Genomic DNA, 16648 nt, shown 5'->3' with positions numbered 1-16648 from the left:
CTGATCATTCATTAATGATCATTGCCTGATTCGTTTATTTTGTTAAGAGTTTCAAAATGATGATTTCTATAATTCTGTCATTTATTCGGCTGTAATCTTCCTCAAAGAACTTTACTTCATCAACCAGTATATTTTATTACCCTGAATTATAATTCATAGATGAAAGGGAGGATAAATAGCTAAATCCCTTTAATTACCAGTTTTTAAAGTAAGGAATTGGTGCCCACTTACTTTCAATGACCAATGAGTATACTTTCATTTCTAGTAACATTTTAGTGGATGTGTTTGATTAGAGGAATATGTCTCTTAATAGTCAGGGAAAAGAAACTGATATGTATTGAGAACTTAGGTTCTGTAGGAGTTATTTTCTCTCCTTTAGTCCTCATAAAAACCCTATGACAAAGATACCATCCTTGTTTTACACATGGGTATACTAAGACTTACATTACATAAATTACATACAGAGTTTATGTAATTTGCTTCAAGTTGCACAGCTAGTAAGTAGACCTTTAAAAAACCCACTGTATCGAACTCATAACCTTAGTGTTCTTTCCACTGTATTTATTCCTCCCTTTGTTAGCAGTTAAACTCAAGTTAACATTAAGTAGGAGAATATGACATGTAAAAATAACCACTTTTGCTTTCTCTCTCATCTAATGTTGAGACTGGACAGTAAGGGAAATGAGTAGGAAAAGCCCAGTAAGGCTGTAGGTATTTTTTGTCTTATGTAAATACTTATTTGCCCAGTACTGACAGCTAACGGCTTATTTGACTCTTTGGAACTTTTGAACTACTTAGTTGCTCTTCCTCTTCCTCTAAGAAAATTAAATATTTTCTGTCTCTTTGACCATTATGGTATTGTTGGGCTCCTGTGGGCTCATAAAATACTTGTTGTTTGATAGTGAAATAAGCAGAAATGGTTAACAGTGACTATTTCTTGAATAATAAAGAAGTTGCAAAATATATAACCTAAATCTAGCTCAACAGGAGCTGAGAAAACTAAAAATCAGAAGCAAAGACTACTGAGAATTGTCTCATACTAGACATGGTGTTCATGAGGCATGAATTCTCATTCTTCTTTTTTTCTATCAACTTAGAATCAAGTTTTGGGAATTTCCGGGCCAGATAATTACAAGAATATCTGAACATTCCCTGCTAAAATGTGGTGATGTTTATTGATTTATATTATTGATTTCACAATTTTTTATTGTTACTATTGTGAAGCATGTACCGAGGCATTACTGAGGCAAATATAATCATGTTCAACTCTCTTAGACCACAGTGAAAGCCAGGTAATGAATGATTGATGAATTGATGAATATGCAAGAATTGTTGTATATTTATATTGTACGGTGAAAAGAGAACTGAATTAGGAATTGGTAGACGTGGGTTCCAGTCAAGGATCTGTCTTTCAAGATTTATATAGCTTAGGGAGGTAAATTGCTCACCTTCTCTGTCCTTGTTTGCCCTATCTATAAAGGGAAGGAGTTGGACTTGTGAAATTCCTGCCACTTCTAAAACTCAGTGGTTTTTAAAGTAATTTTTAAATGTCTTGTAAAAGTTGTATTCCACTAAACATTATCTTTCTTCTCCATAAGGGCGTCTTACTACTACAGGCACTAACAAGAAGCAATGGAGCAATCCAGAAAATTGTTGCTTTTGAAAATGCTTTTGAGAGACTACTGGACATTATTACCGAGGAGGGGAACAGTGATGGAGGTATAGTATGAAGAGATTGATTTGGAAAGATTCCTTTTGTTCTCACGGACTTGTTAACTTTTCAGGAATGCAACTGAAGGGAGAAATGAGGACATACATTTTCTTTGTTGTTTTGTTAGATGTTGAGAGAGGCTTCCCTGAGGGAGGATGGATACTTTATATTCTTTCTTTCTTCCATTATGGTGTGTCGAATATGGATTTCTTTTTATTTATCCTGTTTAATATTTGTTAAACTTCCAGAATCTGTTGATATCTTACATCATTTCTGGAAAATCTCAGCTGTGTCTCCTCAAATACTGCTCCATCACATTTTTTCCTATCTTTCTGAACTCAGATTCAGTTCTCTGTCATATGATTAGATTCTCACTTTATCATCTTACTTTCTTGTCTGCATTTTCTTTTTATCTTTTCAGGCTTTCTTCTGGATTATTTCTTCTGACCTGTTTTCTGTTTAAACGATTCTCTCTTCACCTGTATTTGATCAGCTTTTGAATGTGTCCATTGAGTTTTAAATTTTTCTTTTCTAGAAGTTCTGCTTGTTTCTTTGGCAAATTTGCTAGGTAATTTTTTTGTAACTTCGTTTTCTCTGCATGTATTTTCAACTTATCTTTTATTTCTTTGAATATAAGAAACAATTACTTCACGATCTCTGTCTGATAATTGCAGTATTTTAAGTCTTTGTGGGTCTGATACTTTGCTCTGCTGGTTCTTACACATGGTACAACATTTTCTGTGTACATGGTTCTCTTTGACTATGTTTTGTGTCATACTTAGCAGAATTACTTATAGGAATTTGAATCCTAGGATGAAAGTAATTTCTTGCAGAGAAAATGTGCTTGTTTCTGCCAAGCCCTGGGGGTGCAGTTTGTCTGGGATCACCTCATTCCAGATTGAAGGGTTGATATTCCCTGGACTACTCAGGTAATGCAAACCCGAGCTACAAAACCTATGAGGACTAGTTAACTTTGCATTTTTTGCACCCTGAGGATATATCCTTTTTTTTTTTTTTTTTTTTTCCTTAGGATATATCCTTTTGAGGTCCCATTTTATTAGGTGAAAAGTTTTCTGTTAGATTCCTTCCCTACCTTGTGTATACCCTTGGCTTTGGTTTGTTTTCCCTCTGTCCCATGAGACTGTCAAAATAAAAAGTTTAGATTTATCAAGATTGAGAAATGTACTGCCAGCCAAAAGGTACTTTTATACTTAACTATCTGTATAGATATCCATTTTCTTGTCAGTTTTAGCCTGCTGTACTATCAGTTCTTCGTTGCTCCTAGGCTTTTTTTTTTTAATTCAGCATTTTTGTTGTTTTTAATGAGCAAATGATAAAAAAAAAAACCTAGCACTAGAGTCAGAGGAGAAAAATGAGTTTATTTGCATTCACTGAACTGGGGTTAGCAAGTAGTGTAGTATAGGTGACAGTTGGCTTACTAATCTGGAAGGCAGGGCCAGCCTGGTGATAAAGATTTGAGAGTCTTTATAATATAGGTAAAACAAAATTAGATAAACAAGAAAGATTAGATGAGTCACTTAGAGTAAGTGAAGAGTGAGAAGGGAAGTGCTAGGACAAACCCTAAGGAATACAAATTGTTAAGAGATCATAGAGGAAGAGGTATCGGTAAAAGAGACTGAGAAGAAACAGGCTGCGAGGCAAGAGGAGAACCACACTTAGAAGGGTTGGGGGAATTGGTAGCAGTGTAAGAAGTCACTGAGATATCAAGATAGGACAGAAATGTATCTGTAGGACTTAGAACATAGACATCATTGGTGACCTTGGGGACAGCATTTGTGTTTAGTGGTTGCCTCAGAATCAAGATTGTAGTGTCAGAGGAGTAAGTTAGAAGAGGGAAAATAGAATAGCAGAGAAAACTCATATCAGGAATTTGGTAAAGTCAGGGGAGAGCCAGGTGAACAGAACTGGAGGTTGACAAGGAACTATTTTTCTTTTCTTAAATTTTTTTTTGAGATATGAAATATTTCAAACATACAGAAAACAATAGAAAATAGCATAACAAACACTTGTGCACCTACCATCCAGTTCTTTTAAATAAAGTATCCTTCTGAATATAATCTCACAACTTACTGTTTTGGTTTTTCTTTTATTAATTTTTTTTTTTCCGCCACACGGCATGCAGGATCTTAGTTCCCCAACAAGGGATTGAACCGGCACCCCCTGCAGTGGAAGCTCGAAGTCTTTACCACTAGACTGCCAGGGAAGTCCCACAACTTGCTGTTTTTAATTCAACATTGTGTTTCTGAGATTTATCCATGTTGATACATGTTACTCTAGTTCATTTATTTTAAGTGCTATATATTATTCTGTATTATGAATATACTATGATCTATTACTTTCTGATTGAGTTGACAATTAGGTTGTTTCTATTTTTACTAGTATAAACTGTTACAGTGAATGGTCTTTATGTATTTACTTGTGTGTTAAGTTTCTCTATATACCTACAAATAGAGTTGTACTTTTTTCACCATTACCAGATATTGTCGAATGGCTCTCTTAAGTGGTTTTATCAACCTATACTCCATCAGCAGTGTTTTCAAGTTCCTGTTTCTTCACATCCTTGTCAGTCCTTCCTTGCCAATTTGATGAGTGTGAGATAATGTCTTATTGAGATTTTATTTATTTAAATTAATGAGATTAAGCATATTTTCATGGGAGTAGTCACCATTTATTTTTGTTTATCTTTTACCCCTCTGAATTACCTTCTCGCCCGTTTTTGTATAAGATCATTTTTCCTTTTCCAGTTGATTACTGGGAGTTCTTTATGTATTCTGGATACTAATCATTTGTTGATTATACATGTTTCAGTTATCTTCTATTAATTTGTTTATAGTGTTTCTATTAAAGTTTAAAATTTTAGCGTAATAACATGTTGGGTTTTTTTTAATAGTCTATGCTTTTATGTTTTGTTTAAGAAATCTATCTCTACCTCAAGGTCATAAAGAGTTTCCATCACTTTCTTATACTGAAGGCTTTTAAAATGTGTCTTTTACATTTAATTAATAGGGATTTTGCACTTGAATGATGTTATAAGATTTGTGATCAAATTTCCATATGTGTGAAGGTCTGTTTCTCAGTTCTCTGTTATGTTCCATTAGTCTGTCTAGTTCTACACTAAAACCACACTCTTTTAATTACAAAAGCTTCATAATAATATCCTATCTATTAGAATATAGGAAAAATTTCCTATCTTGGCCCTCTTCAGAATTGTCTTATGCGTCTTTCCCTTTTATTCTTCATATGAATGAAATTCTTTGCTAGTCAAGTTATCTGAAAATCCTAGTTGGGATTTTGATTGGAAATATATTGAGTTGTTTGGGTTTTTTTTTTTAAGTTATTATTTATTCATTTATTTTTGGCTGCGTTGGGTCTTCGTTGCTGTGCACAGGCTTTCTCTAGTTGTGGCGAGCAGGGGCTACTCTTAGTTGCGGTGCGCAGGCTTCTCATTGCAATGGCTTCTCTTGTTGCGTAGCACAGGTTCTAGGCATGCAGGCTTCAGTACTTATAGCACGCGGGCTCAGTAATTGTGACTCGTGGGCTCTAGAGCACAGGCTCAGTAGTTGTGGCACACAGGCTTAGTTGCTCTGCGGCATGTGGGATCTTCCCGGACCAGGGCTCGAACGCATGTCCCCTGCATTGGCAGGCAGATTCTTAACCACTGCACCACCAGGGAAGTCCTGGAAATATATTGAGTTTAAAGATTAAGGAGAATCGTCATTGACTTTTTCTATCCATGAACCCAGGTATATCTTTTAATCTATTCAGGTCTTCTTTTATGTCTTTCAGTAATGTTTTATAATTTTGAGCACAAGAATTGTATATTTTTTTTATTAGATTCATTTCTAGGCATCTTATACTTTTTGTTACATGTGAATGGGATCTATTTTTATTAGATTTTCAAATTGGTTACTACTTGATTTTTGTATATTGATCTTGTATCCAACCATCTTGTTAAACCATTAGTTCTCCTTGGACTTTCTGTGTAGATACGATATTTTCTACAGATAAGTGTAATCTTCTTTCTTTTCAGTTCTTATACCACTTTTCTTTTCTTTGTTTCATTGCACTGATTAGAATCTTTAGTACAGTGTTGAATAGTTGCTGACTGTAATGAGAATGTTGATGTTTCACCTTTAAGTTTGATTTTTGCTAAGAGTTTTTATCATGAGTCTTGCATTTTAATAACTGTTTTTATTTTTTTCTACATCTGTGGAAATTATCAGATTATTCTCCTTTAATCTAAAAGGGCTTTTTCTTTAAAATGGAAGAGACTACAACAGCTGTGAGCAAGCGGAGAGGGGACAGAGATATGATATGAGAGAGAGAGAGAGAAAGAAAAGACAACAATCAGTGGTACATAATACCTGAAAAAGGAGGAAGTTATTAGAATCCACAGGAGAGGTAGGAACTGGCTGTTTAAGATAGGAGAAGAAGGAGCTCATCTTCCATCATAACGGGGGATAGTGCAGGTGAAGATGCAAGTCCTTTTTCACATTTGGTGACAGGGAGTTGAGTTGAAGGCAGAGGCATATGCTGAGAGTGAAAAAGGAGGACACAGTTGAGAATCACGGAGAAGACTGAAAATAGTCTTTTGGAGGATAGGAGAGCTTGTTGACTATTGTAATTAGGAAGATTTCCAGGCAAGGATAAAGGCCCCATTGAGGGTGTTCACCATGCTTTCATAGCAGTGCAGGCTACTTGATTATGTGATCCCCTGTCTCCCCCAGTACTCAGCTGTCTAGGTACAGATATAGGAAAAAAAACAGGCAGGCAGTTTTTGACAGGATAGTGCCTTTCCAGGCGGGTGCTATGAAAAGATAGTGAGACAAGAGAGCTCAGCAAATTACCTGTAGGGTGGAAGAAATGAAGACCTATATGTGCTAAGCTAGATAAGGAAGTAAAGACAGAAGTGCTTTTAAAAAGAAGAAAGGGGGCTTCCCTGGTGGCGCAGTGGTTGAGAGTCTGCCTACTGATGCAGGGGACGCGGGTTCGTGACCCGGTCCAGGAGGATCCCACGTGCCGCGGAGCGGCTGGGCCCGTGAGCCATGGCCACTGGGCCTGCGTGTCCGGAGCCTGTGCTCCGCAACGGGAGAAGCCACAACAGTGAGAGGCCTGCGTTCCGCAAAAAAAAAAAAAAAGAAGAAGAAAGAAGACTTGTTGATGGGTTGAAAGTCTCAGGGAAGCCACAGAACAGATATATTGAGAATACTTGAGCTGGAAAGATGGGAGGTTTTAGTAATAGAGTAAGGGTTATCTCTGAAGATGAGGCCAAGGAACTGAGGGGTCCAGATATTAGATGGGTTGTCAATGAAATTGAAATCAAGAGTGACAGCAGAACATGGAGATAGAAAGAAGACTCCGAGTGAGGTGCTGGTGTTTGCAGTGAACAAGGAGTAGTGACCATGAATTTGTTACAAAACTGCAGTGAGGACTAGTAGTAGATGGTACAGCCAGATGGCCTGAGCCTCAGTGAGTAAAAGTAATTTACTCTTAGATGAAAGAGAAAATGGTTAAGTGGGGCTTCACTAAATTGAAATTTTAGTCTGCAAAAGACACTGCTGAGAGAATGCAAAGATAAGCCACAGACTGAAAGAAAAGATTTGCAAAAAACATCTGGAAAAGGACTTGTATCCAGAATGTACAGAGAACTCTTAAAGTTCAATAAGAAGTAAAGAAACAACTCAATTAAAAAATGAACAAAAGATCTGAGCAGACGTATCACCAAAGAAAATATATAGATGGTATATAGCGTATGAAAAGACACTCAGCATCATATATCATTAGGGAAATGCAAACTAAAACAATGAGACATCACCATACACCTATTAGGCAAAAATCCAGAACACTGACAACACCAAAAGTAAGCAAGGGTGTAGAACTCTCATGTATTGCCGATGGGAATGCAAAATGATACAACCATTTTGGAAGACCGTTTGGTGGTTTCTTACTAAGTTTAACATACTCTTAACATACAGTCCAGCAATCACACTCCTTGGTATTTACCCAAATGAGTAGAAAACTTATATCTACACAAATCCTGCACGTGAATATTGATGGCAGCTTTATTCATAATTGCCAAAACTTGGAAGCAACCAAGATGTCCTCCAGTAGGTGAATGGATAAACAAACTGTGGTACATTCAGACAATGGAATATTATTCAACGATTAAAAAGTTTTCAAGCCATGAAAAGTCCTGGAGGAACCTTAAATGCATATTGCTAAGTGAAATAACACAGTCTGGAGAGGCTGCATACTCTATGATTCCAAGTATATGACATTCAGAAAAGACAAAACCATAAAGAGACAGTAAAAAGACCAGTGGTTGCCTGGGATTCGGGGGTAGGAAGAAAGAGGAATGACTAGGTGGAACACAGGATTTTTAGAGCAGTGGAACTATTCTGTATGATACTGTAACCGTGGGTACATGAAATTATACATATGTTGAAATCTATAGAATTTACAACACAAAGAGTGAACCCTAATGTAAACTATGACGTGAGTTAATAATGTATCAATATTCATTCATCAGTTTAACAAATGTACCACACTAATGCTAAGTGCTAATAACAGTGGAAACTGACACGAAGAGAGTATATGGGAATTCCCTTTATTTGTTGCTCGGTTTTTCTGTAAACCTGAAGCTGCTCTGAAAAATCAAGTCTGTTTTTTGGAGTTTTTGTTGTTTTGTTTTGGTTTTGACCCTGCCGCACGGCTTGTGGGGTCTTAGTTTAGTTCCCCAACCAGGGATTGAACCCAGGCCCTCAGCAGTGAAAACGCAGATCCCTAACCACTGGACCACCAGGGAATTCCCTAAAATCTGTTCATTTTTTAAAAGCAATTAATTCTTTTTTTTTTTTTTTTTTTGTGGTACGCGGGCCTCTCACTGTCGTGGCCTCTCCCGTTGCGGAGCACAGGCTCCGGACGCGCAGGCTCAGTGACCATGGCTCGCGGGCCCAGCTGTTCTGCGGCATGTGGGATCTTCCCGGACGGGGGCACGAACCCGTGTCCCCTGTGCATCGGCAGGCGGACTCTCAACCACTGCGCCACCAGGGAAGCCCCGCAATTAATTCTTATAATCGTGCAGCTTAACTAGTAGGAGCAAAAGTGTGCATGTACTACACAGAGGAACCTACTCGCTGTGAGCATCCAGCCTCTTTTTTTCATATGCTTTGCAGAGGAAACAGAGCTCATTGGTTAGGAAGCCTGAGGAGTGGCCAGATATCTGTAAGGAGAACCAGGAGGGAGTCGTTAGTGTTTTAGAAACCAAAAGAAGAGGAAGTTTCAAGGAAGAGGCATAAAGACAGCAATGTCAAATGCTTCTTAGCGATTAAATAATATATGATTGATTTATTCAACAAATATTTAGTAGTGACCTACCATGTATACATCTGATATCTTGTCTCTCTCTCTTTTTTTTTTTTTTTTTTTTTGGCCTCACCACGTGGCATGCGGGATCTCATCAAACCTGTGCCCCCTGCGGTGGGAGCGCAGAGTCTTAACCGCTGGACCACCAGGGAAGTCCCGAAATGTAGACTGTTTTTTAAAAGCCATTTTACTTTCTTCTTGGAATGCTTTTCTGCATCCCACCCACTTCATGTGACTAATTCCTGCTTATCTTTCCCATTGGTGTTTATTTTATTATTATGTTTTTATTTTGGCCGCACCATGTGGCATGTGGGATCTTGTCTCTATATCTGCTGAGGATACAGAGAGGTAAGTAGGACATTCCCAAATTCCTGTCTTCATGAATTATAATCTAGTGAAGACAGGTACTGCATAATAATAAAAGGGGCAGGCTACTGTGAGAGCATATAGCTGGTGATCCTAACCTACTCACTGGATCTTGCTAATCATTCTTGAAGAAATGATGCGTAAGCTGGATTTGAAGAAAAAATGTGAGTTACTGAGGTGAGTGGATAGTTGAAAATAGAAGTCAGGAGATCACTGGGGGACCTGAGAAGGAGCAGGCTCACTGCCATGCATACTGAAGAGATGCTGAGCACTGAGAGTTTTCTTTTGAAATGTTTGAGGATTGAATTTTCCTTCAGGTTTTATCAGCCTCAACATTCCATTCTACATTCTTTCCCCAGGTATAGTAGTGGAAGATTGTCTGATTTTGCTTCAAAACCTGTTAAAAAACAACAATTCCAATCAAAATTTTTTTAAAGAAGGCTCATATATTCAGCGTATGAAACCTTGGTTTGAAGTTGGAGATGAAAATTCAGGCTGGTCTGCACAGAAAGTGACTAATCTGCACCTAATGCTACAGGTATACTGTCCTTAGACATAAATGTGATAAGAATTTTGACAGTGATACTTTCAAAGAAAAGAAAATGGCTTGTGTTTAATAAATCCAGGATGTTGAGTTGGTTTCAGATGGGCTTTAAAAAAAAAAAAAACGCTTTTAATATGGAGATTTGCAGTTATACGCAGAGATGGAGATCCCCCCACACACACCCATCAGTTAGTTTCAATAATTATTAACATCTGGCAGTTTTGTTTCATCTTTTATCCCTCTCTCTGGCCCTGCAGGATTATTTTAAAGCAAATCCAAACATACAGTTTCCTGATAGGTTTTGCACTAGAAAATAACAGGTTAGCTTGTTGAGTTGAATTTTTTAAATCTACTATCTTCAGTTAAGGTTCTAATATCATAAATTTTAATACTCAGAATATTAAGTTCAAAGAAATCCATTCAGTAAACATTCACTGAGAGCCAGGCCCTGGATGCTTGGAAATGAATGGTAATGTCCCTGCCCCCAAAGATTAACAGTCTTGAGTTTTAAATCTAATACAAGTTAAATTGACAAATCACGTGTAATTTTATTTAAGCTTTATGGTGAAAGCTTGGTGATGATAGACAGTAAAAGTGAAGACAGTAGGATCCCAAATGAATTCTACATAGAGAAAATGACGAAGTTTTTAAAATATTTTACTTACTTATCCCTTTATTGAATTCCCCTTCTCCAGACCCTTAAGCTTATACGGGTCTCCCACCTTACTGACTCTCTAGTGATTCCTGTGGGTCTTCGAGTGTCTCTGAATTGTGCCTGCATCTCTGAAGTTGTGTTCCTCAAAACTAGATGGTTAATCAGACTGGTAATTAGAATCCACATATTGTTGCATGCTCTGGGAGTTGCCTGCATAGTGTTGATTGATAATTAGGGTGACCATATGGCCCAGGTCACCAGGCCAGTGTTCATTTTGTAATTACTAATAGTGTCCTCTTTCACTTCAAAAGTGTTCCAGTTTAGATAATAAATTATATAGTTAGCCTATTTAGAATATGCCTAAAAACTGTCAGGAAGATATTTTACAGGAGAACATGGGCAGAATCTTTCTATTTACACTCCCATCTTCATTGTCTATATTTTTACTTGTCAGTATTACACATTTCAAGGCCATTAGTTTTTTATGTTTTAGAAATAGTGTCCCAGTGGTAAGCTTGATATTTTTGCTCACCATTGCTTTCTTAATAAAGGAAATTCCTCTAGAAAAGTAATTTTCAAAACATGATTAGAGAAAATGAAGGGATCTGATGATGTACAAATTACATATATGTTTCCTGCCAGAGTGAAAATTTAAACTGCTTGAGCAGCTTACTCATGTTTTATAGCTTACGGTACTACGTAAATAATTATTTTTGAAGGAAGTGTCACTTGTTAAAAAGTAAAAGTACTATATTACCCCCTAAAAAAATTTAGAATATAAATATTTATATAAATAAACAGAAAAACACAGTATTCTGGTTATATAGTAAGTTCTTTCTTTAAGTATTCTTTGCTTTTAGAAAGTGAATAAACTAGATACTAATCTTGAAGAACATAAACTTCAAAATAAAGAAACTGAGTTTAATTCACTTTAATATATTCTCCACGCAAAGACTGAGTAGTTGATGTAGTCATAGCTTCACAGGCCACAGGTTATCTTCTGCTTTTCAGCCTATTAGAGGGTTCTTTCTTGATAGCTTTATTGCTTATATTTAGGGTTGCTTGTATTTCAAGTTCTCTATTATGTACCAAATGAAAATGCATTACAATTGATGATAAACAATCCTTTTTGGATAGATATTTCCATTTAGAATTATTCATCATCACAGTTATAATTATGATGGAACTCTAGGCCACTAAAAATTGAAATTGATCCACTTAAGGGTAGTTCATTCACATTTTGCAAATTAAATTTGGGGGAAGCATCTTATTGAAAAATTTTTTAGTTGTAAAACATTTAAATTTTTTCTCGGAATGATAATTTTATGACTAATTCTACCTACAGGAATCCATTCTATGCCATTTTTGGATAGATACTGCCAGTGACTCTCAGAAAGCTTCATTACCTTATGAGAGACTCTTTTTCATTATTATTATATTTGTTGTGGTGATCTGCAATCAGTATCTTTGATGTAACTATTGTAATTGTTTTGGGGCACCACGAATCACACCCATGTAAGATAGAGAACTTAATTGATAAATGTGTGTGTTTTACTGCTCCACTGACTAACTGTTCCCCGTCTCCCTATTCCCTGAGACATAACAATATTGAAATTAGGCCAGTTAATAACTTTACAGTGGCCTCTAAGTGTTCAAGTGAAAGGCAGGGTCCCATGTCTCTCACTTTAAATCAAAAGCTGGAAATGATTAAGCTTAGTGAGGAAGGCATGTTGAAAGCCTTCATAGGCCAAAAGCTAGGCCTCTTGCACCACTTAGCCAAGTTGTGAATTGGCAGAGGAAGAGTTATTGAAGGAAATTATAAGTGCTACCCCAATGAACACATGAACGATAAGAAAGTGAAACAGCCTTATTGATGATATGGAGAAAGTTTTAGTGGCCTAGATAGATGATCTAACCAATGACAACATTCCCTTAAGCCAGAGCCTGTTCCGGAGCAAGGCCTTTACAACTCTCCAATTCTGTGAAGGTTGAGAGAGGTGAGGTAACTGCAGAAGAAAAGTTTGAAGCTAGCAGAGGTTCATGAGGTTTAAGGAAAGAAGCCATCTTCATAACATAAAAGTACAAGGTGAAGCAGCAAGTGCTGGCGCAGAAGCTGCAGCAAATTATCCAGATGATTTAGCTAAGATCATTAATGGTGGTGGCTACACTGAACAACAAATTTTCAACGTAGATGAAACAGCTTTCTACTGGAAGAAGATGCCACCTAGGACTTTCATAGCTAGAGAGAAGCCAGAGAGAAAACGCCTGGCTTCAAAGCTTCGAAGGACAGGCTGACTGTCTTGTTAAGGGCTAATGCAGCTGGTGTCTTTAATTTAAAGCCAGTGTTCATTTACCATTCCAAAAATCCTATGGCTCTTAAGAATTATATGCCAAATCTTTTCTGCCTGTGCTCTATTAAATGGAACAACAAAACCTGGATGACAGCACATCTGTTTACAATATGGTTTACTGAATATTTTCAACCTACGGTTGAGACCTACTGCTCAGAGAAAAAAGATTCCTTTCAAAATATTACTGCTCATTGACAATGCACTTGGTCAACCAAGAGCTCTGATGGAAGTGTACAAGGAGATTAATGTTGTTTTCATGCCAGCTAACACAATGTCCACTCTGCAGCCCATAGACCAAGGAGTGATTTTGACTTACAAGTCTCATTATTTAAGAAATACATTTTGGTTTCTTTGTTTTTTAATATTTATTTGTTTGTTTGTTTGGCTGCACCAGGTCTTAGTTGCAGCATGCGGGATGTAGTTCCCTGACCAGGGATCGAACCTGGGCCCCCTGCATTGGGAGCGTGGGATCTTAACCACTGGACCACCAGGGAAGTCCCTAAGAAATACATTTTGTAAGGCTGTAGCTGCCGTAGATAGTGATTCCTCTGATGGATCTAGGCAATTGAAAACTTTCTGGAAAATGAAGAACATTTGTGACTCCTGGGAAGAGGTCAAAATATCAACATTAACAGGAGTTTGGAAGAAGTTGATTCCAACCATCATGGATGACCTTGAGGGATTCAAGACCTAAGTGGAAGAAGTAACCGCAGATGTGGTGGTAACAGCAAAAGAACTCGAATTAGAAGTGGAGCCTGGAGATGGGACTGAATTGCTATAATTTATGATAAAACTTGAATGGGTGAGGAGTTGCTTCTTATGGATGAGCAGAGAAAGTGGTTTCTTGAAATGGAATCTACTCTTGGTGAATATGCTGTGAAGATTGTTGAAATGACAACAAAGGATATTACAAAAACTTAATTGATAAAGCAGTGACAGGGCTTGAGAGTATTGACACCAATTTTGAAAGAAGTGTGGGTAAAATGCTATCAAACAGCATTGCATGCTACAGAGAAATCGTGAAAGGAAAAGAAAGCCGATGCACTGAACTTCACTGTTGTCTTATTTTAAGAAATTGCCGCAGACACCCCAGCCTTCAGCAACCACCACCCTGATCAGTGAGCAGCCATCAACATCAAACTCCACCAGCAAAGAGATTGTGACTCGCTGAAGGCTCAGATGCTGGTCAGCATTTTTTAGCAATAAAGTATTTTTTTAATTAAGGTTTCTCCATGTTTTTTTAGACATAATGTTATTGCACACATAAGGGACTACAGTATAGTGTAAACATAACTTTTATTTGCAATTAGAAAACCAGAAAGTTTGTGTGATTTGCTTCATTGTGATATTTGCTTTATTGTGGTGGTCTGGAAGAGAACCTGCAATATCTCCAAGGTATGCCTGTATTTTTTAAAAAGCAGGAATAGAAGGGTAATAAATTTAAAACAAAAATCAACAAATAAAAACCACCGACGTCTAACTAGAAAGGTCCAAAAACAAGAGCCAATGTGTAGTCCTAAAGCCTCTCACCTGTGACATCAATTTATTAATGAAACCTCTTGGAGAATGTCTGCTAGGCCAGACGTGGAAACATTAACTATTTCAATTCTTCATAATTTACTGATTTAACTACTGATTGAGTTTTTCCACAAATTCTAGTGATTGCCGGTCACCTTTTTATTCACGAGCAGTAAAAATAGCACTTTTCATACCCATTTTATTTTTTATATTTTATCTCCCCCCACAAAAACGTCCCCTTTCTTAGTGAAGTCATTATCTATCATATGCACCAGCTATAGCAATAAAATTGTTTTAGTCTCCTCTGTTACATCATTGATTACTTCTGTACATTTAGGGTAACATTTGTATAGCACTTTGTCATTAATAAAGTATTATCATAAATATACCATTTGATCTTGATATATATATATATATGTAAGATTTTGTACACACATATACATATAACTTTAGTTTTAAAATGTAAGGTATATCCAAATTTATTTTGAAGATGTAACTGTGCTGAACAGTTGTTTAAGATAACATTTTTCATGTCTCTGAAATTTCATGTTCAAGGTTAGACTAATCATAGCATCATAGAACCTTAGGGATTTAATTAGCATTAACAGTCAATGAGGCTAACGCCTTGCCTAATGCACAAATCTTCAGCCATGTCTCCAGTTGTTCATTTTACCCTCTCTTTAAATATTTCCAGTTTGGGAGGAATTTTATCACACCTCAGGCCATTCTATTTTCAAACCTGCTTTACGATTAGGTCTTTCATCCTTACTTCCATAAGAAATCTACCATCCTCTTACTTATTCATTATTCATTTTTTGAATACGGACTATGTTACAAATACTGTGCTTGTTGTTTGAGATACAAAAAATGACTGGGGCAGTTTCTACTCTCTGGGAGTTCACAATGACCCGAAGGAGATAAAATGAAGGAAATAGCATAATGTGGTATGTACTGTAACAGAACTATGGCCATGATGGCATGAAGGAAAGAGCTCCTAGATCTGGCTGAGCAGTTTTCTGTTCATATAGATCAAATTTGTCTCAAGACTTTTCAGATCTTTAAAAGACAGATTTTGTGTTCTCTTTCTTTCGCAGCTTGTTCGTGTACTGGTTTCTCCCAATAACCCTCCCGGTGCTACCAGTAGCTGCCAAAAAGCTATGTTCCAGTGTGGCTTACTGCAGCAGCTTTGCACCATCCTAATGGCCACTGGCGTTCCTGCTGACATCCTGACTGAGGTAAACCAAATAAAGGCAGAGGCTGCTCTGTGGAAGCTGCAGTCAGGAAGCCTAGGAAGAATTAGATATCAGCTGAATGAAAAATAGGAATTGTTAACCATTCTTGTATGTTAAATTCCTTATTGACCCTATAAAATATTAGCATAATGATGACAGTATCAATTCCAAAAGTTGTGTTCATTCCTCAAGTTTAATAGTATATAAATAATGTTAAAGCTTAGAAGATTTCTCATTAATTTTATTGTATTCAACAGGAGTGAACAGTATGATTTATGTTTTTAATTTTGAGAAGAGTATGACTTAGTCAAGTAAGATTTGAGTCTTATTTGTAGAATAATAAATTCTTTTTCCTTGACATATGGCATTTTCTGTTTCCTGCCTATTAAGAAAAAGAAGTTAGTTTGAAGAAAAGAAAGGTTTAGTTTATTTAATTTTTTTCTCAAATTAACACATGCATATTAAAAGCACAGATAATAGTAAAAGTTTTATAGCAAAAACTGTCTTTGGACTCCCTTCTCCCTACCCTAAGCCCCACTTTCCCCCTATATAACCTTCCCACTTTACTTCCTCCTTGTCACCCCAGTAATTTGTATTTAAATCAATAATCAGGGTTTATAGTTTTATGACTATTCCAATACTGTTTCCTGCTAAGCCAAATAGAGCTCTATATCTTTTTCTTTAATAACCCTTTTTCTTTCCTGAGTTATAATAGTATTCTTTTTTCATTTTACGGATTTTCTATGTATCTATACATATTAACACTGTTATATGTGTTAATGTGTTAACACATTGTTCCGCATTCCAGACCTTCTTCCGGAAGCCCTCCATCTTCCTACTCAAATATGGGCTGCATATTCTCTGTTTCTGCCACACATCTCTTAT

The 16648-nt window shown here is 36.8% G+C and overlaps 1 protein-coding gene across 2 annotated transcripts in view; it reads left to right on the top strand.

The window, feature by feature from the left end:
* USO1 (USO1 vesicle transport factor) overlaps positions 1-16648 on the top strand; it is a 97408-nt gene that overhangs the window by 50746 nt on the left and 30014 nt on the right. For both annotated transcript variants that reach the window (XM_060012359.1, XM_060012358.1), the window contains exons 8-10: positions 1599-1719; positions 9823-10001; positions 15626-15766. In XM_060012359.1, the coding sequence (XP_059868342.1) occupies positions 1599-1719; positions 9823-10001; positions 15626-15766 (441 nt within the window). The remainder of the gene's footprint in view (positions 1-1598; positions 1720-9822; positions 10002-15625; positions 15767-16648) is intronic.

This window comes from Delphinus delphis, chromosome 5 (assembly GCF_949987515.2).
Source record: "Delphinus delphis chromosome 5, mDelDel1.2, whole genome shotgun sequence".
Lineage (NCBI taxonomy): Eukaryota > Metazoa > Chordata > Mammalia > Artiodactyla > Delphinidae > Delphinus > Delphinus delphis.
This window is presented reverse-complemented; position numbering and strand designations above follow the sequence as displayed.